Source organism: Colletes gigas, unplaced genomic scaffold, assembly GCF_013123115.1.
Source record: "Colletes gigas isolate AHSC1104 unplaced genomic scaffold, ASM1312311v1 Colletes_gigas_Sc00008, whole genome shotgun sequence".
Lineage (NCBI taxonomy): Eukaryota > Metazoa > Arthropoda > Insecta > Hymenoptera > Colletidae > Colletes > Colletes gigas.
This window is the reverse complement of record NW_025106637.1, coordinates 251,978-274,881: the sequence shown is the minus strand read 5'-3', so window position 1 is coordinate 274,881 and position 22,904 is coordinate 251,978. Positions and strand designations below refer to the sequence as shown.

The 22,904-nt window shown below is 42.2% G+C and overlaps 5 protein-coding genes across 6 annotated transcripts; 1 reads left to right on the top strand and 4 right to left on the bottom strand.

Annotated features, from left to right (window-relative positions):
- Positions 1 to 279: 279 nt before the first annotated feature.
- LOC122396838 (circadian clock-controlled protein daywake) lies at positions 280 to 2,532 on the bottom strand. The gene is made up of 3 exons (XM_043395541.1): positions 2,356 to 2,532; positions 1,998 to 2,229; positions 280 to 759 (listed from the first exon to the last, which is right to left on the bottom strand). The coding sequence occupies exons 1-3, from the start codon at positions 2,420 to 2,422 to the stop codon at positions 318 to 320; spliced, it is 741 nt and encodes a 246-aa protein (XP_043251476.1). The 5' UTR covers positions 2,423 to 2,532; the 3' UTR covers positions 280 to 317.
- A 3,997-nt stretch (positions 2,533 to 6,529) lies between these two features.
- Positions 6,530 to 9,525, bottom strand: LOC122396944 (protein takeout-like). Its single transcript, XM_043395741.1, has 4 exons — positions 9,210 to 9,525; positions 8,147 to 8,434; positions 7,028 to 7,177; positions 6,530 to 6,841 (listed from the first exon to the last, which is right to left on the bottom strand). The coding sequence occupies exons 1-4, from the start codon at positions 9,523 to 9,525 to the stop codon at positions 6,690 to 6,692; spliced, it is 906 nt and encodes a 301-aa protein (XP_043251676.1). The 3' UTR covers positions 6,530 to 6,689.
- Positions 9,526 to 10,642: 1,117 nt separating this feature from the next.
- LOC122396839 lies at positions 10,643 to 13,542 on the bottom strand. The gene is made up of 4 exons (XM_043395542.1): positions 13,099 to 13,542; positions 11,743 to 12,005; positions 11,486 to 11,597; positions 10,643 to 11,374 (listed from the first exon to the last, which is right to left on the bottom strand). Exons 1-4 carry the CDS (start codon positions 13,163 to 13,165, stop codon positions 11,091 to 11,093), a joined length of 726 nt encoding a protein of 241 aa, XP_043251477.1. The 5' UTR covers positions 13,166 to 13,542; the 3' UTR covers positions 10,643 to 11,090.
- Positions 13,543 to 14,910: 1,368 nt separating this feature from the next.
- LOC122397074 (circadian clock-controlled protein daywake) lies at positions 14,911 to 18,833 on the top strand. 2 transcript variants are annotated; one of them, XM_043395935.1, is made up of 6 exons: positions 14,911 to 14,952; positions 16,334 to 16,824; positions 17,338 to 17,471; positions 17,649 to 17,821; positions 18,058 to 18,266; positions 18,388 to 18,833. In XM_043395935.1, the coding sequence occupies exons 2-6, from the start codon at positions 16,752 to 16,754 to the stop codon at positions 18,537 to 18,539; spliced, it is 741 nt and encodes a 246-aa protein (XP_043251870.1). In that variant the 5' UTR covers positions 14,911 to 14,952; positions 16,334 to 16,751; the 3' UTR covers positions 18,540 to 18,833. The 2 variants fall into 2 exon arrangements, with proteins under 2 accessions (XP_043251870.1, XP_043251868.1); XM_043395933.1 differs by having other exon boundaries at positions 14,929 to 14,952; positions 16,327 to 16,824.
- Positions 18,834 to 18,905: 72 nt separating this feature from the next.
- Positions 18,906 to 21,688, bottom strand: LOC122397073. Its single transcript, XM_043395932.1, has 5 exons — positions 21,187 to 21,688; positions 20,509 to 20,601; positions 20,123 to 20,389; positions 19,895 to 20,053; positions 18,906 to 19,311 (listed from the first exon to the last, which is right to left on the bottom strand). The coding sequence occupies exons 1-5, from the start codon at positions 21,260 to 21,262 to the stop codon at positions 19,163 to 19,165; spliced, it is 744 nt and encodes a 247-aa protein (XP_043251867.1). The 5' UTR covers positions 21,263 to 21,688; the 3' UTR covers positions 18,906 to 19,162.
- Between the last annotated feature and the right edge of the window lie 1,216 nt (positions 21,689 to 22,904).

Below are 22,904 nucleotides of genomic sequence, written 5' to 3'. Positions count from 1 at the left end.
TTACATACATAGGAACATACAGTTTCTTCAGCATTTACTGGATTAACACACGCATTGATCACAAAAATGTATTGTTGTTCGAAAGGTAAAAACGACTGACATCAAATCATCGAAGAACAATTATCGAAGCATTAAAAAATAACCATTCTTATCCTAAGTATTAACACATTTCATCTACATACAGAATCAATCCGGAAAATTGAAGAATCGAACTACGAATGTTATTAGAACAAAGGATCCAGGATGCCTGTGACGTTGGAATCAAAATGGCTGCCCATAAAGGGTTAACGAACGATCATACATTTGAATTGTCTACCCTACGAAAGTGGGAAAAGCATTTCGTAAGTGAATTGTCCCAGAATGCTGTTCGCGATTTTGAGGAACGTGCTGGATATGGCGCTTTCGAGGGACGGTTGAAGCTCCTTGATGAAATCGTCGAAGTTACTGTTGATGGCCACGTTTATGGCCTCGCCAAGAAGTGGATCACCGCCGAACAGATTCTTCAGCAACAAATGTCCCTTGCCCACCGAGATTTTCGTAATGAAGTTTACGATTTCCACGTAATTCGCGCCATCGTCTCGTTTTACCACGTGTGCCTGAAGCTTGACGAGTCCTTTGCAGTTTGTAAAGTTTCCAGTCATCGGACCTGATCCTTTGATACGCAGAAGGATCACTTTTCCATCTATATCGTAGTCACTTTCTATAGAAAGGCTCGAGAAGTTCAATTCCACCACGAAACGCAACGTGTCTGTATTGGCCCTGCGAAGGAAACGAAAAAATATCGATTCAAAGTTGAATGTTATTTTAGGAGAAGGGATTGGAATAATAGTTCCGGTGAAATATTTCGCTTGCACGATTCGAGGCCCGTTCTTTTTGTGACTCGTTAGTCGCGCGTGCCATACCGAGCGTTTCTAACACGTATTTCAGAAGTTCGTGTCATGGCCATTTCTTCGCATACGCGCGGAATACAAATGGCTCCTTCTCAGCCATCACCGTCGTTTTATCTATTTATGAACAGGGAATCAATCACCACTCCGTCTCGAATTCAATTACGCTTCGTTATATTGCATACGCTTTAAACGCGCGGGAATTATTTATCGAGCCGCTTAAACGATCAAATTTCTTTAGCTTTGATATTTTTCAATTTTAAATTACGTAAGGAAATGAATTAATTAACATTTAGGGCCCTACATACGTACACGGAATTCCCATATTTATGAAAAATTTTCGCGAAAGTATCCTCGTTCGAATTATAATTGCTGATTATTTCGTTTTATTTATTTATCCTTCGTGCCGGGACTTGTTTGATCAAAAGCAAAAACCATTTTGAAGACGAAACAGACACCACGCGACGAACATTATGATTTCATACTCGAATATTCAAGAGAGTCAAGGCACTACGTACACATTGATTTTACGTTCGAATTTATTCGATGATTCGAGGTTAGTCGGAACGTCCTTGCCTTGCGCTTCACTTTCGTGAAGGTACTTGAATCGTCCGTTTAATTAAATAAAACGACGTTCGTAAATGTAAAACGGAGTTAGATTATACAATTGGAAATTTACTTTGATCGTAGAATTATATCTTCGAGGAACGCATTTTTCGACTTAATTAAAACAGCAGGAAATATTTGATGAAATTCCTAACATTCAAGAACCTGAAGTTTAACAGTTTCTAAACAATTAGTGAATTTTCTTGCGGTTTTAATTCTGTTAAAAATCATGTACGTTCTTAAATACATCCAATTACCGATATCGCTTGTAATTATCTAATTCAGTGAGAATACGAGGAGCGTATCTCACCCGCGAAACAACGCGTAATTTCAAACTTCCTGGCGCGGTAGCACAATCACAATTCTATCTCGAAGATCGCGAGTACTATGTCTGGAGCATAAATTTAAATAGCGTACGAATCCCGGGGCAGAAGAAACGAGCCACGAAATATTTTACTAAATAAACTCGTTTCTAAATTAAATAATAATGTTTCTATGACTCACTTCAATCTGGAAACGGTGAAATTACTAGCGCCGTAGACGTGAACGTTCTTCAGCCTCAGTTTAATAGTGTTCCCCGGTTCAGCCTCCAATTCGTCCAACAATAATGGTTCCAAAGTAGGTATATTGTATTCCGGAAGTCCATTTATTAAGTACGGTTTGAAATTCTCTACGCTTTTCTTGATGCAGTTGCTCAAGTTCGGGTCGTTCCGTTTGCAAACGTGAAGAAAGCTGGCTGAAAAACCAATCTCAGTTTTCATTCACACCATTGTTAATCAATGCACGGTAAATTGGAGACTTCGATGCGTGTAAAGGAAATGCTGAGAATGCGAATGAAAGATCGTGTAAAAATTGCACTTACGCAAATCACGAGCAAATGCAGCGGCGAAGATCGTGGCGACGATCGATAATGTCAGTAGGACCTTCATCTCTTCTTCGGGAGGATCGAAACCGGAAGAACGTCGCCCACGAATGTTAGGATGGTCGGTGAAGAAATGAATAGAGTAGAGGTCAGCCCCAAGTCCTTATAGTTGTTCATCTCTCCCCTCTCTGATTATTGTTTTTTTATACCTTCCAGACCGTCCAGATCAACAAGATGGAACAAATCTCGAATTCTGAGCATGTGATCGAGTCACATGTCCCACGCCAACGTTCGCCATGCGTTTATCGCGCGAGTATGCGTGCGTGTGCCCGTCGCTGTATTTAAGATCTATTGGACATTTTCGAGGAACACTCGGTCCTTTGTAACCTGTTTTATTTTCTTCTGTTCCAGGACTATTTGAGAGGAATGGAACGTCATTCGATGGTAAATTTTACACGAAACCTTGCAGTTTGCTGTAGTTTTATTCATCTATTTCTTAATCACATTTTAGTGGGACTATAAAAGGAGCACTGTCGGAGAACAAAGAAACTACGTCATAGCATCGGGACTATTGAAAAATCGAGCACGAAAGGTTCGTGGAATCGGCGGTCGTAGGGAACCCGGTTTGCCAGATTCCCTTCGTTAAGAAACAGGAAGAATCGGTTCTATCTAATATTCCAGAGACGTATCGTCTTTTTACCGTCGACAACGGTACGTAGATCTTTTTATATATTTCTTTTTCAAACGAAACGACGCGATGGTTCGCGATATTCGACAATCTCGAAGGACAGGGTCAAGGCACCGAATCCCTCCGGTTCTTTGTGCCTAAGCATAGTACACGTGGACACACAAACTTGATACGAGTAGCACTTAGAAACTCTTCTAAGAGTGCCCACTCTAAGTAACTCGTGTCCATTAATCCCTAGTACGATTTAATTAGCATTATTTCGTCCAGAAGAAATTAAAAGCTAGACTTTTCTGAAAACAAAAAAGGGGTGAATTCACGTTTTTCTAAGAGGATTTTCCGTCTCTTTATTCTTGGAACTTGTATGGAGAAAATCGGGATTCCACCTTAGTCACTCGATAGTATATGGATAAAGTTTTTGCACCGATTATTGAATTATTGATTTATTTAATCGATGCTGTTTCACCGGTTTGAATAGACTGAGGAGATAATTAGCAACACCTTCGAAAGACGAGAGTTCTTCGGTGATTCATTTGTATCGGAGGCTACGATCCGCGTATATTATATCTAGAAATCGCTTAGCCATGAAAAATCGTCGAAAAAACACGGATGGACTGAAGTCCCTCTCGTGTACTCTTATTATTTATTCGCCTACCAAATCCTCCTGTTTCGAGTATACGTCTGAAATTAAGATTGCATAAATTACAATGGATGATTTCAACTTTGAATCTTTTTATACGTAAAATTCCTTTAAAATAGCCGACCAAAGGTTTTACGAGCCATGCAAATGAATTTCAATTCGAATTATTTATAATAACTACGTGTAGTCTTTTCTTAAATCACGCCTGGAGGTCGAGTATTTTCACGACATATTTATTTATGCATACTACTTCCCCGTATTACTTTCTTTGTGTCGGCCACACGTGTACAATTACTTCTAATTGCTAGTTCGGAAAAAAGCTAATCGACCCATTTGTTTATTAGATTCTCTTTTAAAACGAGGAGGAATATTTTCAGTTTAGACCATTCTTTAGACTTTAATTCGTCGATTTAGGGGGGAAAAGTCCAATTGAAACATTGGAATACAGTAAACTTATGTTATTTACACATAATAGGAAGAACGCATGATAGAATGCATCGAATAAAATTGCTACACACGTATCGTGGTCTGCTGACGGTTTTCAGGACTGACTGATGGTAGGAAACGTGATAATATCACGTGAAATGACATCACCACGATGGGATTGGGATGCATAGAACATAATTTTACGTACACGGTTGAAATAGGGAGCACTGATTCGAATGGAGCACACGGACCCTCGTTGAACGCGAATACTGCATCGTCATACCCGCGGTTCAGGCAGTTTAGCCGAAGAATCGCGATTCCCGATGCAGAAACGTCGAGAAAAATACACAAAATGCAAGCGACATGTGGAATAATTAAACGTCTTGAGGTTGAAGTTTCCGGAAACTCGCGTATAATTGTTTGTGATCCGTTCTCGAGAAAAGTCTGTACGTTCAACTATGGCAGACGTCGTTTGTTAAATTGCAGATGTCACGTACAGCGAAACCTTCAATCATATTTTTAATTTCGATCGTAATTATTCTCTTCCACCGAATGTATTTTTTATCTCTTATCCCATAATTAGCTTGAAATTAATGGTGAAATAACAAAATACATAGTCTTTCTTGTGATCGTATGAAATTTATTATCGTAAATCTTATCTGCGTTTATTACAAACTCTATAAAAATATTACTAATGCAAAGTGCTACACTTCCACAAGTAACGTCAGTCGTAGTAACGTAACTATTATTTGCAATTAACAAGTTAGACCACGAATCGTATGTTTAAAAATCCAACGTACGATTCGCAGCAAAATTTACGTAAAAATTGAGCAGATATCTACATGATTACAAGAATAAGTGTAATATACTTTTAGTTATATTAATCGTTTCGATCGTACTTATTTAAAAATCACGCGTTACGTTTTGTCGCGAATGTTCCGTATAAATCGAAGAACGAAAGAAACCGTTGTTGCAACTTGCTTCTTTCTCGTTCTTCAATTAGTCATAATCGTGCAACGAGTAGACAAACTCGGAAGAATTTAAATGAATGTTCATTCAACGATAGACGCGGCTACTTTAAAACTACTGATCGATCACTCGGCTATCACACATCGATTCAGAAACATCATAGACACATTTTTACATTCGCAACATGGGTAAAACTACTGCACGATATAAATATTATTATGTTAGATGAAAGTAAAACTAATCACTCCCGAGTGTTTCGTATCGATACACGCTGTCAGTTGAGTTAATCGTAAGATTGGTGTACTAGTTATTTAAATAATGGAGTAACTATACATCTAAGAGGCAGCTAAACGTGTAGATAAAACTTATTTCTATTGTTTCCCTCGTCTTTCGATGCAATATCGCGCGTCTTCGAATTAAATATACAGGGTGTTTTAATTGGGGATTCTAGAGGCCAAACTAAACCAAAAATCAAGAACACCAATTTGTTGATGCGAGCTTCGTTAAAAAGTTATTAACGTTTAAAGTTCCGCCCGTACTGAATTTTTTTCTCGAAAATGCGCAGGATTTTGGAGGTACGTCTATTCACCAAAAATGATCGTAATTGACCCCTCCAACTAAATATAATTTTTTTACAACGATTTGAAACTTTTCAATTTCGTCGAAAAATTTGTCTACCTTTTCGAATTTTTTTCTCGAAAGTGCGTAGGATTTCGAGGGTATGTCTATTCACCAAAAGTGATTGTAATCGACCCCCGGAACCAAAGATATTTTTTTTAGTGTGATTTGAAAATATTTTTTTTCGTCGAGAAATTTAGGCACCTACCCCCTTTCGATTTTTCTTAGAAATTCGTTTTTCATTTTTAGTAATTTTGTTTGACGCCCTACAGAAAAGTTGTTTAATACTTTTTTGTAGGTATCCATGAGCTCTACTTCAGAAAAAAGTTTCATTGAAATATATTCACTATTATAGGAGTTATGGCTGTTTGAAGATTGGTCCATTTTTATGGGGTTTTTCTTACTTTACGGGGTCAAGGAACAACTTTTCCAATATTTTTGTGATTTCTACGTATTCTCCATTAAAATACGCGTCGTTTGCTTTTTTAAACATTAAAATCCTCCAATTCGTTCAGAAGTTATGATGTTTTAAAGATTCGCATGAAAATTCGGGCAAACATTTCTGGCCACGCGTTAGATTTTCGGTGAGGAATTTTTTTCTCGAAAATGCGTAGGATTTCGGGGGTACATGTAATGACCAAAAATGATTGTAATCGACCCCTGCAATTGAAAATAATTTTTCCAGAACGATTTGAAATTTTTGAATTTAATTGTTAATAACTTTTTAACGAAGCCTCCATCAACAAATTGGTATTCTTGATTTTCGTCTTATTTTGGCCCCTAGAATCTCCTATTAAAATGTTTCCCATGGGTGGCCGAACACCCTGTATACCTATTTATCCAGTTTAATCTAATTTTAAAACAAAAGAAAAATGGCGGCGAACTCTTATTATTTAAACCCTTTATCCTTTCGTGTTCCGCGTCGAGGCAAATGTTTAACCGATGAGAATGAAACAATGTAAAACCATTAACGTATTAGACGCCACTCTGGTTAATTTAATCCATTATCCAGGCGTCGTATGGTACTTGAGCAAAGATCTTCTCGACGAAGGTTGTCATGACTTGGACCAATTTCCGCCTAAGATCCGGTTTCATTTCCTTCAGCAATTCCTGACTATTGGTATTTATGAACAGGTTCAGCGCGGCAACTAAAAGTAAAAAAATGTCGTTAATCTTACATGATCTTTGATTCGTAATACTACCTCGTAAATATTTTAAACCATATTCATGAGTTTCCTCTTAGTCTTTCGCGGAACAATATATACTTTGCTGTTTTTACATTGTACAAAGAACCAGTGTCTCTCGTTTTTTTACTCGAGGTAGAATGCACTTACGTATTATAGCGTTGCTGTCGCGAACGTTTTCGACTCCCATTCTGATGTTTTGCACGCTGAAGTCCATCTTGAGCTGTTGCAATCTCAAGTAACGACGACCCTGTATCAGAAACGGCTTCGCTCTGATAAAAACTTTGGCCTTGACGCCCTCTGCGATCGGTCAAAAAATAAAATTCATTTTAATTTTGAAAACGTGCACGAAAGTTTACAACGCTTAAATGTAAATCGCGCACGTCGTGGACGGACGATGGCTCTTTCTTATTTTTCTCGGATCGAGTTTCGCGAGAGTCGAAAATGTTTAGTTTTAACCTAATCTGCAACGCTAATACCGGCGAAGTACGTTGTAAATCCGGTTGCAGGCTGCAAGGCGAAGTTATTAGAGGTCAATGGTACCGTCTCCGTGAAAACAGGTACGGTACCTCTCAAGACGACGATTGACGTAAACACAACTCCGTTATAGGGCCTTGGACTTTCACCCTGATTTAAATTCCTCAAAAACCTGACTTCGTCTCTTTTAACGAGCGTCGCCGATAATAGCGACGCTAAATCCAGCATTATCGAACTTGCTTCGACAGGATCTACTGGTCTCTGACTCGAAAACGAGGCCTTTCCTCGTCAATTTTTTTTCTCAAACTCTGCCAGCAATATTTCAAAGCGAGTACATTCGTGTCTGATTGCGAATTTACTTTGCAACGATTTAAAAGAAACTTCTATCGTTCGAGAGTTTATTTCTTTACAGCTTCGAGAGACGCAAAAAGGTTTTGAAAACAAATTTGCATCGCGTTGGTGGAGAAAGTCGACGACGCTCTTGACTTTTACCTAAGCCTTTTCACTCTGCGATGTTACAATACAACGTTCTACTATCTTTCGAATCATAATTAGAGATCTCTGTTCACGGCACAGAACCGACTAATATCTAATTTCGCGATTAACCCAGTAATACGTTTCGGTGAAAAGCTTGACTTTTACTGGCAATCGTATAGTGACCCATTTAGGACCATTCCGCAATTATTCAAGGATTTACCGATGTTTGAGTAAAGCGTGACGTTTACGGTCGGTTTAAATGTAAAAGTTTAGCGATAGAGAGGCGTCGTGGTTGTAATAGTTGCAATTTCTCACCGTATTCGCCCCAATAGTCCCCAGCACCGCTGGCTTTCACGAGGATCAGAGTCCCGCTCGACCTGTACTTGGCCGCAGCTCTTATTTTAGGAATGCTCAGGGCCAGTTGCAATTGCACCTCATCCTCGGATAACCTGGCCCTCAGCCCGGTCACTCTTAAAGACGAGACTCCTTTCGCGGCAACGTCCTTGAATTGGGCCCTGTAACCATCGGGCCCTCCGCCCAGAGCTATGTGCAGCTCGTCCAGGATGATCGGTTCCACTTCTGGATAGCCTAACTGTGGCAAACCTACCAGAATCGCGAATAAATTCCATTAATTACCAGCTAAAAAACCGTACATCATTCCTCCGAAATTTTCATTAGACTTTACGATTATTTTGGTTCATACTTTGTAGGATAATTTTGTTATTTTCGCACTTGCAAGTCGTGGATTCGATACCGTTCTCGGAATAGCGAAAAGGTACGAAGCTAGGCCCTTGAGGGTCACACGGTTTCGATGTTTTATTCAAGACGCGTCGGAGCAGCGAACCTATTCCGTCAGGCTCGTCTTGTAGAGCGCGAGGAATGTAGGACACTGGGTGACCATTCGAATACACCGTTATAACCTGCTTCTTTCCAGCGAAACTTCTTTTTCCTTTTTTTTTTTTTATTTCCTCCACGGTACCACGTGGTCCCCGGGGAATCGGTAATTCTCGACTTTCGACTTCCGTATTTTTCTTCTCGCGAGCACGCGACAAGTTTTACGCTCGAATTCCACTTTTAGAAAATGGGACCGCTGCTTTCGAACAAACGTGTACTATATCGTGTACCGTCGATGCGACTGGAAATAACTGTCACGGCACTTTCCTCGAGCATCGAATCCAAACTATCGCGGCTGTATTTTTTTTATCTTGCCCGGCAAATTAATTATTCGAGGACCCGTAGCTAGCAAAGATTCCATAACTTATTCTTACCGGTTCTGAAACAGTTTCGCGTCTGTTCTGTGGATTGATCGTTTGGCAAAACAAATGCACTCGGATATAGGACCGTATCAGAATTATTACTGTTTGTTCTAATTTCTCACCGTGACGGAAATGTTCGGTGAGGGCGTTGGCGGACCTCGCTAGGCAACTCTCGATGTTACGATCCCTTCTGGAGCAAGGTTCCAAAAACTCCAGGCCCTGGTACCTGCCGATCGCCTGGACGCCGAGCAGGAACGCACACGCGCACACGAGCAGGCTGTACCTCGTCATCGTCGATCGCGATCGCTGATCCAGACCCAGATGATGCTCGAAGAAGACCGGTATTTTCTGTTCGGCGTCCGGCACGAGTCGATCGAATTTCTTCGCGTGGAATGACCGGCCAGCAGGGATGCGCCTGGCCTTATAGCACCTTGACATTGCCCCCGCTATGCCTTCGAGCCCGAAGAACACGAAGAACAGGACGAGACCGAGGGAGTGCACGCATCCGGCCGTGGATCGCGCTCATCCGGCCAGATACGCGCCTCGGACCATTTTATTCCCCTTTCCTGACCATTTTTCACGCCCCTTTTACACGATCTAGCACACGTTTATTCGCAAATTAATTTTTAAAATTAATTCTAAGCCAAGAATCCCATTCGTTTGATTTCTTAACGATGCAATAGAGAAAGAAAAGCGAAAAATAACAATTCAAAATCTACGGAATAATAAAATAGTAACGTAGTGATCTATCACGGTTCATCAAACTTTCGAGCGGTGATAGTGCAAGATCGAAAATGTGGACAGTAGTTACAGCATGGAAGGTGATTAAATATGGCGGTTCCTAATATTCGAGATAATCAGCGATAAAATATTTGCAACAGGTAGATCGAAAGTAAGCGTACGTCAGAGCGTGGACGTCACCGTAAGTAGACGGGTTCAGCGAGGAATGCTAAGCACCGTTAACGAACATCGTAACTCGTCACGATTACGGTCGATTTTAGCCACGATCGGACATTATGGGAAATGAAACGGTAATGCCTTCGCATTACGATCGCGTTTAGCGTAATAGTTTTCGTTTATCGAGGAGACCAAAAGACTCGTAAATCGTATCGTAAGCTTGCTGTTTGATAAATTGGCACAACGGTAACACGTCCGCATGATTTTCAGATTTCCGGTCGCTGGAGTGAATCCTTGGACGCATAAATCGTTACGAGTGATCTATAGACTCCGCTCGAGAAGAATCGACGCACGGATGTTGATACACCATGCTCGTACACCATGAGAATGCGAGGTCAAAGACCGTCCATTTCTCAAGGCAAGCAGCTAGTCTGACGGAAGAAGAAAGCTTCTTCTGCTCTCCTGGCTTCGTCATACAGGATGTCCCTAGGATATCGGACGCGTGAAATAATTATTTAACGGTTCAAGGTACGGGAAAACCTGAGACGTTACTTTTAAAGGTTAAAATTTCTTTTATTGTAACATCCGAGAATGGAATTTTCCATTCTACGGAAAACTGGTAATCGCGTAACCGATTAGAACTTTTCTGATCGAAGAAAAGATCGGTCGATGATAGCTCGAGGAAATGATCGATCAAAGACAGCCAAGAGTCGTTATTAAAGCGAAGTACTTACGTCTGCATGAATCCGCGAAAGGAACACTGGCAGATCGTAACATACTTTCGGTTCGAATACGAATCACGCGTCTCAACACTTTTCAATCTTCAAATTGAAGTGAGAAACTATTAAATATTAACTGTGCTAATGAACTGAAAATTACTTTGAATTATTCTACCTATAATATTCTAAATTATTTCGATTCTTAAGTAGACTTTGACACTAGATTTACGGACATTGTCTGTATATGTATTTCTATGAAATTTCTAAAATCTAGCGTTAATAGTATTATTGCGTATACTAGCCCCTATATCACACGTATTTCTTCTTCCGTCATTAATACTATTTAACGAAGCACAATGCATACGCAGCTCGCGATTCGTTTTCGATTTACACCGATCTGACGATTTTGTCGAACGGAAAATTATGGAAAGCTTTCTCGAATATTTCCGTGAACGCCGTAGAGACCAAATCGTTGATTAAACGCCTGGTCATTACGAATCCTGGTTGCCAAGCGCCGTTTATTATCCTGTCGAGGAGATCCTCGAGTATTTGTCGGCCAAAGAGCAGGTTCGTGATGTGAAGTTTCAAATCCCTGATCGTTTGCACGTCGACGCTCACTTGGATCTTCTCTCCTGGTAGCTTGGTGACCGTGGTTGTCTGAATGAGATCGTCTGGAACGAGAATGGATAAATTCTAACGTTTCTATTCGATGATCCGTTAAAAAATAATGTTCTCCAGACGATATCAAATACTCTGCAACTTCAAAGTCTTTGTACACTTACACAGGGCTAAAGTAAATCTTCCCTTGTTCTTCATCGACGACGCAAACACGGATCCGTTGAATTCGTAAGAACCGTCTAGGAATTTCTCCGGGAAACTCTGAGTGTAAACAATCTGAAATCGAAGCATAAACAGTTTGAGCAACGTGGGCGAAATTATAGCGAGGGCAGTGCGTGGGTAGATTGTCATCGACAGCTTTTATTCCCCCACTCTCGATTAGGTATGAAAATGTGTAGACGCGTGTATAGATAGAGATTACCTTGTAGTGTGGCAGATCACTGACGAATTTCGTCACTTTGCTGGCGGACCATCCACTCTCGGTGACGTTTCTCAGCGTCAAAGTGAAGCCAAAATTCGGCATTCCCCGCTTCACCGTCACTTCCCTAGCAAAAAATGGATCGAACGGAAGCACGTCGTACTTGACCAGTCCGGTTTTAAAATACGGTCGAATCTCGTTCAAGGCTTTTCGAACACATCCATCGAATCCAGCCACGTTCGGATGGCAATTTTCGAAGTGGTCCTCTGAAACGAAAGAAAGTCTGTCGTCACTTTCGTCCGAGACGAGGCGGTCTCTGACCGATTTCATCACGGTGACACGTAATTCCAACAGATTTAATCCTTCGCATTAATTGCCTTTGTAGAAAGTGTTGCTTCAGCCTCGAGACGAAAATTCGACGCGTTTAAATTGAATTTGTACGACTCTGGTGACTGAAAATATTTTAGAAATATAAAATAAAACGCGTCAATGTATCTGAAACTCCATTTAAGGAGAACTAGATTAGGCACATCGAGTAAGGTTACCATTTACAGTTGTCAGCATGCGTCAATTGCATTCTGGAACATCCTTGAAAGAAAAGTGCAACGTTAACCGAAGTATGGTGTCACCGTGTAAAGGTTTTCCATGTAATAATAGAATATATAAAAGATAGAAAAACAAAAGAAACCGATTGTTACCGTGTAAAGACAATCGGTTTGTCATTGAAAGGAAAACGTATTATCGCAGAGTATAGCTAGAAGCTCGAAGAAAATATACTATGATCCTTTTTACTGCATTCCTCTTGGAAAGAAATCCCATTAAGCCATCCGCGAACATGATTGCAAATCCTTGTAAAACAATGATAGAGACGACGAGTAGGAAGAGACTCTGAGACAGAGAGAATGAAACTGCACTTTTCAGTTTTGCTACGATGCTTTATATCCCTTGGGATTTTCTGGTTATATTAATCAATTAATTAAAATTAATTATCGAAGCTATGGATCACCAAAACACTAAAATCACTGGAAATTCCTGGTAAATCACGTGGCACTCGTTGGAACAAACTTGACACCGATTCAACCCCGATCCCTCCCCGACTTAGGGTCGCGTGCCAAGATCGAGTCACCGTGGAATCTGCGAATAAATCGACGCAGACTCCGGAGTTAGCGAAACTCGGTACACGATCAAAAGCCACTGTAGAATTAGGGTTAAACCGATCGAACGGGTACGAATCGAAAGTGAATACTTGCGATCGGTAGCCCAAGGTCCCTTTGCACGCCAGTTACGAGAAACAAGCCGCTCGTTATGGCAGTTGGACGAAAGTGGAGCGTTCCGGGCGTTAATCGGTGGTTCTCTTACCGAATTCCGCGATGGAGGACGCGACCAGGAGGATCAGGGCCACGGAGACGGCGATCGTCGGTTGCATCTTTCCACGCTATGATCGATAACGTCGGGATAACTCGCGACCACGCGGTGTAAGATCCAGCTAAAGGTGAACCACGCGTCCGATGCTTACGCTTTCACTCTCGAACGTGCATCTGAGAGAAGGGTTACCAGCGTGCCGTTCCTGTGCCAGAATTTTCGGACGACCTTACATAATTCCCGCTCGTGCCCGCGGGAACCGCGATCGGTGAAACCAGCCTGCGATTGGACGAGATCGATTATTTTCACCGGCGGTTCTGTTGCCCGATTTTCCTCTCTTTCGAACGTAATCGCGTTTCCTGCTTCCTCGGAGCTTTAACCTCGGCTTGGATCGCGCAAAAATCCCTACGAATCACAGAGACACATTTCTGCACCGCTAAGACCAACGTTCGGATCTCTATTGGGGAAGGATTTTTTCCTGTCCACGAAATGTCCTTGAATGCATTTTTAGTCGATACAACGCGTCGTTTCCTCTTCTTTGGCTATTGCATCTATCGATAAACGATCTTGGGAATTTCCCAACCGATTTGCATAGCGGACGTACGACGTTATCGTGTGTTCTTCGAATCCCCTATTTCGTACAATTATATTTCTGGGAATTAATCGGACATTTCGATATTTCCTAATTAAATTTATTACGTGACCGATAGATACGATGGGCAAAGTCCATAAGGAGGACCCTGAATATTTTGAAACATCCATCGGATCGCGTTCGATGTATGGGCGAAACGAGTCGTGCCAATTTTATTTCAAATCAAGCAAAAGCTTGAAAACTAATACAAAGAATAGGGTCGTGCATCAATGGAACAAGAAACTACAGTAAAATCCAATATATTTTCAAAACGATTTCATTTTTCTTCCTCGCATTTAGCACCACGCGTGTGCAAACGCTTCGTAACTCTTTCGTAGCGAAAGTTGGTTACACAATATATTGGAATTATACAATATTGTATTTTGATGATTTTTATACCGACTGATTGTCGACAATTCGTACAAAACTATGTAAATGCTAAAAATGATCATCGTCGCATCTCACAGATATTTCAAAGTAATTTGATAATCTTTGCAAGATAATTAACTTGTTGATTACAACGTTATGGTCTTCGTAATCTAGAGAGACCATTTTCTAGGACCGAGTTCTCAACTCAACGTCGATAATATGTATAAACAATCTACCATAGAAGAATTATTGTCTATTTGCACGTGGAAAACTGCACGAACCTTTTAGCGTAATATTTATTACGTCAAATTATTAAATAAAACGTGAAAGTCGGTCGTCATCCTCCGCTGGAAGACCGTGAATTCACCTGCGCCTTCGAGCAGGCAACCAGGCTCACAGCGGTGTAAAAACATTGCAAGCTTCTCGATACGCGATAAAAAAATTTAAATACACTCTGAAATAATCTAAATAAAATTGAAAACATTCTAATCGCCGGCTACTTTCCAGGTTACATTTCGCCAAAATATGTCCAAGTTGCATGGAAGGAGAGAAAAAAAGGGAACGTCTACTAATCACGAAGCAAGACGCGAAAATGTTGCGTTCTGATTCGTCGATAATGCAGCAATAACCCTTTTCGAAACGGTTCCACGTTGGACGCCTTCGAGGACACGATCGAGGACGAGAACTCGTTGAAGCTGTGACACTCTTCGTTCTACAGCCGCGAGGTGCGTAACAACACAGATCGTGTTTTCAATTTAGACCAGAATTAGGTAGAATTCTTCGAATAAAGTGTGTATCTCTTCTTCCAGGACGAACGTCGCGGAACAATTATTTTATTTTGTTTTAAACTGGTGAGTTTCCACATTTTATTATTATATTTTAGTATCGCTATTGCCCTTTCTTTCTTTAAAAGTAATTGTAGTTCGCTGTAAATCACGATCGTTCGTTTAATCGTTAATTCTGTAAAAGATCGATTCGCTATAATCGTTTTCGAGAATTTTGGCAGGTCAGGGACAATTGTCCGCCGGCTATGTCCTCTTTTACCTCCTCTCTTTTGCTATCGCGACCTCGACGGTCTCGTGTGTTGCGTGATCGAATCTTTATCGATCATCTCGCTGTCGAACGAAACGTATGGGTTTTTTGGAAAGAAACTCGGTATATTGGTAGAAAATAAATATTTTATTCCGAATAAAATTATTAGCTTAAGTAGTTATCGTTATTTATCAAAGAACTTTCGATCTCTCTAGCTGGGTTTGCTCGATTTAATATTTTGTTACTTGGTCCAAGAAAAGTCTGATACTTTTTGGTTTCCTTGACAAGTCTGGTCGATAGAAGGATCGTTCACGCTTTCTCTCGATGCCAGGAAAAGCAGAGAGTGGGAGTTGGCTCTGACCAGTAAAAATTCACGAAATTTACGATACCGGACGTCCTTCGATCCCATTTTACTCGTACCTTTGGGTGAAAATATTCCTTGTTCGAGTGTCCGCGCGTAACGCATCCTCTTTAACCTTTTTATAGTCGGTCGCTTGTGAAACGCAATCGCACGTAACGCGTACAATGCTGCAACCTTAATTACAGTTTATCGGGAATTATCCCATCAGTGGATTTTCAGAAACGTCACACAATAGCAATTATTCGGTGTTATCCTATCATCTTGTACCTGAACAGTACTCTCAACTAGAAATTGCAACATCGTTCGTAACGATTCACCGTTGATTTTTGTTATTTTCCCCATTCTCCTTCGACGGTAATCAGTCTAAATTCTTTTAGAAAGTCGTACCTTTTTGCGGAACGGAGCGACTCGTTTTACTCCGTTTTTGTACGCGTGTAAAATAATTGAGATATTCATTTCGTTAGCAATTGTGCAGTATCAGATTTATAGAAACCGGTCACTTTCATTTTTCTTCCACTTTAGAACCAAACGTAGAAAACCGCGCGATTTATTATGCAAAATTGAAAATTTACTCTTCGTCATTGTCGTGCATTAAACATCGCATTTTCCGATCTTGGAAGATGAATAATTTGATCTATGAACTTTTACCGACACGCGATCGTTAATACGAGTGCTTCGATCGAGCGCTTGACAGATGTCGTAATTTCTCGTGGACGATTAAAATTTTCCAAGTTACGTAGATCGTTACGATCGTCGGGAGTCGAAAGGTTCGCGGGGATAAGCAAAAAGGCGTTAGAAGGAGGTTTGGGATAAAAATACTTGTTTCGCGGAGGGCCCAGCACGCGGGGAGAGGAATTCCAAGGAGCAGCTTTCCAGTTCGACGTGGATAGCGGCGAGATTAGAAAAGATCGAAGAGTATCTAGGGTACTTTCGACGGGTCTAACCTGGCCTAAGCGGGACTCGTCTATCGTTGCTGACGAAGAAGGCGCAGGTGCACGTTGCAGCAGTGAAAGTATCCGCGTGCAGTTACGATCCGGCATCTGTCAATGCCCTCTTGCATAGTCAGTCTTGGTCTAGCGGTGCCGTTTAGCCGGGAACCAACGATTTGAAGCCCGATCGTCGAAAGTCCCTCGTCGTCGGTGTTCGCCTCGAGTACGAGACGAGGATCGTGCTCAGAGTCCAGGTGACCACGGACCCTTCCGCAAAACACCATCGACGGACAGATCCCTACATCCAGCCGATTAACACCGAGCAACGATGATCGGTTCGACGCTGTTTCTCCTGTTGCTGGTCGTGGGTGACTCGACCACTCTCTCCGTCGATTCGAACCGTGAGTAACTTTGACTTTTTGTCGCTTACGCGATCGCTTCCCGTCCGCCACCTTTCCTTGGACGCGATTCTGGAAAATTTTCGGGTGAAAGTCCGATCAGGAGTTACATTACGCCAGCTTGGTTACGCGCGAAGGAATTTTATTTTATTTTAACACCGATTTATATAGTCACGGTTTGATTGATCGTTGTCGCGACCCTATCGGGGATGAAAGTTGGACACAGAAATTTTCGCTGGTTGAAAACTTAAGGATCGTTACATAAATGTGCTATAACAGGTAAGGAGGTCGTACGGGTGATCCTAAGAAATTTCATTAGAATTTCACAATGCGCTGTTCCGAGCAACAAGCTGCTTTGCAACTATTTTATCGCGAGAACGGCTCACGGTTTCCGCTTGCTTCATATCGGCCTCCGACTCCGCGACCGCGTTCTTTCCAGCAAGCATTCCTCTCTAATTTTATCAGTTTTAAACGGAGTACGGATTATCGACGTTAATGTACTTTGCATGATTCCAGCCGAATACGTGAAACAGTGTTCGAGGAGCGATCCGCAGCTAAAAGCTTGCCTGATCGGTGCCCTGCATCATCTCAGACCATACTTGAGAGTCGGAATACCGGAAATCGAGCTGCCCTCGGTCGAACCGTTTCGCGTAAGTTTTCTTCATCCCGCAATCTACTGGTCGATAGTTTTTGCCTCCTCGAGGAGACCGATTAAATCGTTGAATCGTTACGAAACTCTGTTTTAATACGATTTTAATAGAGAAGATTATCGAGGTCCGTTTGACGCATTCGCTTGACGTATTTACAAACTATGGTTCTCCCAACAGATGGACGAGCTGACTCTGTCCCTGACAGGTGGTGTAAACGGTTACAAGGTCCAGCTACGCGAACTGTTCGTAAAGGGAGCGAGCAACTACACCGTCGAGGACATCAAACTCGGCTCACCCTTCGACGCTATTATTCGAATGCCAGCCCTTATCTTGGACGCGCATTATTCCAGGTTTGCTTTCGCCATTTGTCTGTTGAGAATTGGGGCAACTTGGCATTCTTCTCGAAATCGAACGCTTCGCTGCTCCAACGAGTACAACAGATTCCTCCGTTCGGTCGATCGTTCGCGATTAGAATTTAATTTGCGTAAAGAGAGTCTCGCAAAGTGGAAGTTATTTGTTTTCTGATTACAGCAAAGTCCTTATTTTTAACAAAAATACCGTTATTCGCTTCTATTTAATATGTCAGTTCAGGGGTGTTGATCATTCTACCAGCCAGCGGCAACGGAACGTTTCACGCTCGTTTCGACGACGTGAAAGCTCTGGTTAAGGGCACTGTCTCCACGAAAACCAAGGACGAGAAGACGTACCTGAACGTCGAGAATCTCGACGTCGTTCTGGATGTGAAAAACGTGCAAATGAGGGTCCGTAGAATCTTTAACAACAATCGGATACTCAGTGAGTAGCTAGGATCTAGGTGATATGTAAAATAATCCTCTCAAAAGATAAAGTTCTGTCCGTGGTTTCGACGGGCAAAAATAAATGGCGGGAAAGTTGAGGATTGTAAATATTGTTGCAGCCGAGGCAACCAACCTGTTTTTGCGGGAGAACGGACAGGAAGTGCTAAAGGTGATGGAACCTCAACTGAAAAGGAAGCTGTCCGTACTTTTCGCTGGCATCGTCAATCAATTGTTACGTCACGTGCCGGTCGAAGTATTCCTGCTACCTTGAACGTATTTCTTTCTATTCGTTGTTACCGCGATTACCGATATCCTCGGCTCTTCTAACGAAGCGTGCATCGGTCGCGTACAAATCTAAGCTGTTAGAATTAGAACAATCTACGTTGTAAATAGAGTCGTAACGCACTAATGGATCGCAATGTGGGTTGTATCGATAATGATAAGTTTAACGGCGAGGCGGTATCAATACAAAGTGTAGTTGTAGCGAAATTCACGGATCTATTGGATTTCTTTCTAGGAGAATATATATGTATATATTTATAAGCTCGTAAATCGTCAGTAAGAGTAAACTTTTAATCGTTCGGCCCTAAAGTATCGGTAAACGAGTTCGCGATAGAAAATGATCGTAACGAATTAGTATTTGGTATTGGTTTATTTACATCCACTGACTGATTTCATTCGATAACAGCGAGCATTGCTCTTCAGCTCTGTTTGTTAAAATTGTCTCGATAACCACATCGTTTAAATGCAAAAATCGGTACTTTCGAGCATCACTGGTATCGCTCGCGTTGTAAAATCTTAAGTATATCCATCGGTTCCGTTTGCTCCAGCTCCATCTCTCATCCGTCCCTTCTTCGATTCGCTTCTAATTATTTGCTATAGATTTAGGGTGTCTCAAGGGAAGACCGTAGAGAACGATATCTTGGAGAAGAAACGATTCACTACTTCGGTGAGATACACGTCCCACGCTTCCATCATTTTTGGTAGCATGCCACGGTACACCACTGGCCAATATTCGTTGACGAAGAGCATGGCGGCACGGTCTGAAAATAGTTTTATCTCCGTTACTTCGAGTGCCCGTTATTTAAACAAATAAGATTAAAGAAGCGGGTACGTAACACACAGGAAGACCATAATCGTCGTGAATCGAGTCGCAATAACGAGGCAAGTCGTGGACAAAGTCCTGTTACTCAACGATAGCGTAATAATAAAAAAAAAAGCGCTTGTTAATGTGTCCGATAACGTAAAATTCAACAATAACAGCGTCGTATTCAGTAAGAAATCACGTAATAGCCGGACGGTATTACAATCGGAGAAATGAATGATGTTACAAAGGCAAAAGTATGACGATGAGCAAATAACAGAAGAGTATATATCAATTGCATGCTAATTAAGCATCGTGCGTTCCCTCGAAACGCTATAAACTCTATGCACTCGCAACGACATAATATTATGCAACGATAGGATGTCAAAGTGACATCGTTCGTTCGTCTATTCTTCCTGCTTGCATCCTATCGCGGTCTTTTATTAGAGAATCAAAGTAATTTGATTTTAATACGGCCAAAGTTTAGGATAATTTAGACGTCGAGTATCGATTTTAAGACCGTACTGTATCGATCTACTTACTCATTTCCTCGTTTCCGTTGAATAGATCGCTGAACCAGATTTTCATGGTTCCGATTACAGGCGTCAGTATAAAGTGTTCGACTTTCCATCTATCGTCGGCTACGTGCCCTGAAATGTCCCACGTGCATCTCACGTCCTCCATGCTGATGTTGAAGACTCCTGTCGAGCAGAAATAAAAATCGTGTTGCTCGCGGAATCGAATCTGTTTCGGAATGTGCAATTGCGTACCTTCGCCGCCCACTTTGAAAGAGCCCAGAGATCCCGCAGCTTTGTAATCGCCGTCGATGAAAATCTTTGGTAAATCGAGATCGATTTCCAAGCGGAAGAAATCGTCGGCGATTTCCGGTTTTACGGACAGGAAACGAGCTTTGGCGAGACCGTAGGTTCGGACGTTCTTGGCGCTCAACTGGCCACGCAGTTGGCCATTTTCATAATTGGTATCGTACGTCTCGGTGAGGTATGGATCCAAGGGTGGCAATTCGAACTCGGGCAGACCTGTTTCGATGTACAGAGAAATATTTGTTTAAACTTGTTCTAAAACTTTGTTGCTTTCTAAGGGAAGCCGATGCTGCGATTAGCGCATCGCGGGACAAGATACCGAAACAATGACATACCTTGGACGATCGTGGGCCATGCTTCCTGAATGGCAAGTCTCAAGCACGATGAAAAGTCTTCGGAGTCCTTTTTGCATGTTTTCACGCTCGCCGCTAAACAAGAAAAAGAAAACGTGCATAGGTTACTTAGCTAGCACTACGCTCCCTGCAATGCGTAGGAAAATTTATTCAGAAACGGGGCCAACGGAATCGTTCCTAGCGATGGAAGAACGTAACCCGTTGCCGACGAGAACATTTTCAGCGTCCAGCGAACGGCGATCAACAGATTTCGCGAAAATTCGAGCCACCTTCGCGATCGCGCGTCCCACGCCGGACTTTCTAACTCGCTGGTTCGTTAGAACCGACAACAAAAACTCTTGAACTCCTTGCAACGTTCTGTCTGTTACCACGAAACGAATGCCCGATAGTCGAGAGGAGGGAGACGGTTCAAAGTACCAAATTTGGCAACTCACGGGCAACCAAAGCGTCTATCAACTTGTCACGCAAGAGTTAACGAAACGATAGACGATATCGAAAGATATTAAAACGTAACTGGAGCTTACTGGCGCAGTAATGGTAACATTTACCCTATGTCCAACGACTGGGAAGATTCGTCCTGCGAGAACAAAGAAATAGCAACCCTGGCTGGTCGTTTGCTATCGAACGACGGGTCAAAGGGGACAACCTGTTGGAACTTACGAAGCTGATAGTCCCCGGTGACCAGGGCAACACCACAGAGAGCAACACAGATCACAGCTACGGTACGGCACGACATCCTGCTCGGTTAAAAATCTTCCAGCTAGCCTCGCCAATTATAAGCGGTCCGTTTATATAGTTTCCAGCGCCAAGGACTCCTGGCAAAGCTACGTTGCAAAATTGCATGTCATTAATGCGCGCCAACACGTGAGAGGCGAGAATCAGCACGCTGCACCAGGTGGCATTAGGCGAAAACTCGGCCAGGAGCGAATTCCGGGGAACGCGTTACGCGCTCTTCTTTTGTTAGGCTTTGCCATAACCGACCTACGGATCTCGCCTCGACTTTTCTGTCACTGCATCGGCATCTCGGGCTTGGTGCCGCCGCTCTATCCTCGTTCCCGGGCTTTACCTCCCCGTGCCCTCTCGTCTAGATGCTCGCAGAACTGCTATCGGAATAATTTCCACGCTTGTTTACCTTCTACCACTTTTGTAACATTAGTTTTCTCGCGGTGGCTCGAAAAACCTGCCCTCTAATCTCAAAAACGAACGTATTCGCGTATCGTTGTTTCAAAATTTCCATTCCCAGCGCGAATCCAACGATGTAATTTCCAGGTAACCGTCGTCGAATAATTAGACGCGAGGGGACCGGAAACGTGGTATTAAAAAATTTGTATTGTAGGTTATTAAACTCGGATTGAAAACAGTAATCACGGGAACAAGTACATATTGGTTAATGTGGAAACGAGTTTGGTATATTTACAACTAGAGGTTTGTTTGGATCTCGAAAAATATGCTTCCGAAGATGACGTAAACGATGTTTTCGACATTGCGCGCACTGCAAACGATAGGGCAGACGTATCGAAACTTTAAGTACTTTGAGTTATTCAAAATATGAATGGATCCTTGGCGCAAAGAATGTTAACACCATTTAATTTCGACGATAGCTAACTTTTTCATCCTTTCAAGATGGCGGCGATTTACGGGGCATTTTACGGCTCGATGAACATCTCTGCCGAATGTCAAAACCTCTGGATTCGTTTTGTTCGCTGAAATGGAGTCTTCGTTGGCCAGAATAATGATTAGGTGGAGGATAAACGGAAAGTGGCGGAAGGCAGCCGACCGAAAAACAGAACCGCGACTTGTGGCTTCCTGATTGCGCGTGAATCACGCAAGCATCTGTGACCCTGATGACCTTGCGAGTATCCGTGACGACCCGTTAGCGTTGAAAACGATACTGTAAACAGATGACGGGATGCCCAACGAATCTCCTACGGTACCGTCTACGCAGTTTTATGTAACAGGGATTACAAGCGTCGAACTGGACGCCCTTGGATCACATCGCATCGATACGAGAAACTAGTTTTCATCAAGACGCGGCTGACAAAGAAAAACGGACAACGAAACTGTACTACATGCATGCTTGATCGGCACGACTCTCACTCGTTTAGTCGATCGACACAGTTAATCGTCGCACAAAGGACTCAAGCTCGACGATCGCTGGCTTAGAAGCCTTCGTGAATCTATCGCCTTAGACCCCGTTGGATGTACAGACGTAAATCTTCTTTTCGAACGAGGGGGTCCTGTAAGTTTCAAGCAAGAAGATGCATCTGTGCATTCGAATGCATTTTACGCCGTTCGAACGATAAAATATTTTGTACGCGCGTTACTGGACAAAACTAAAAGTGAACTGAATCCTATTACCCGGGCATACGTGAAATCGG

Coding starts and splice junctions, on each gene's coding strand:
- LOC122396838 (XM_043395541.1), bottom strand. CDS start 2,422: ATGAAGGTCCTACTGACATTATCGATCGTCGCCACGATCTTCGCCGCT. Junction 2,230..2,355: donor TGCATTTGCTCGTGATTTGC/GTAAGTGCAATT, acceptor TTGGTTTTTCAG/CCAGCTTTCTTCACGTTTGC. Junction 760..1,997: donor TTCACCGTTTCCAGATTGAA/GTGAGTCATAGA, acceptor TTTCCTTCGCAG/GGCCAATACAGACACGTTGC.
- LOC122396944 (XM_043395741.1), bottom strand. CDS start 9,525: ATGTCAAGGTGCTATAAGGCCAGGCGCATCCCTGCTGGCCGGTCATTC. Junction 8,435..9,209: donor CACCGAACATTTCCGTCACG/GTGAGAAATTAG, acceptor CGATTCTGGTAG/GTTTGCCACAGTTAGGCTAT. Junction 6,842..7,027: donor CGACAGCAACGCTATAATAC/GTAAGTGCATTC, acceptor TTTTACTTTTAG/TTGCCGCGCTGAACCTGTTC.
- LOC122396839 (XM_043395542.1), bottom strand. CDS start 13,165: ATGCAACCGACGATCGCCGTCTCCGTGGCCCTGATCCTCCTGGTCGCG. Junction 12,006..13,098: donor GTCCTCCATCGCGGAATTCG/GTAAGAGAACCA, acceptor CTTTCGTTTCAG/AGGACCACTTCGAAAATTGC. Junction 11,375..11,485: donor AAGATTTACTTTAGCCCTGT/GTAAGTGTACAA, acceptor TTCTCGTTCCAG/ACGATCTCATTCAGACAACC.
- LOC122397074 (XM_043395935.1), top strand. CDS start 16,752: ATGATCGGTTCGACGCTGTTTCTCCTGTTGCTGGTCGTGGGTGACTCG. Junction 16,825..17,337: donor TCTCTCCGTCGATTCGAACC/GTGAGTAACTTT, acceptor GCATGATTCCAG/CCGAATACGTGAAACAGTGT. Junction 17,822..18,057: donor TTGGACGCGCATTATTCCAG/GTTTGCTTTCGC, acceptor TTAATATGTCAG/TTCAGGGGTGTTGATCATTC.
- LOC122397073 (XM_043395932.1), bottom strand. CDS start 21,262: ATGTCGTGCCGTACCGTAGCTGTGATCTGTGTTGCTCTCTGTGGTGTT. Junction 20,054..20,122: donor TTTCAAAGTGGGCGGCGAAG/GTACGCAATTGC, acceptor TCTGCTCGACAG/GAGTCTTCAACATCAGCATG. Junction 19,312..19,894: donor CAACGGAAACGAGGAAATGA/GTAAGTAGATCG, acceptor AACTATTTTCAG/ACCGTGCCGCCATGCTCTTC.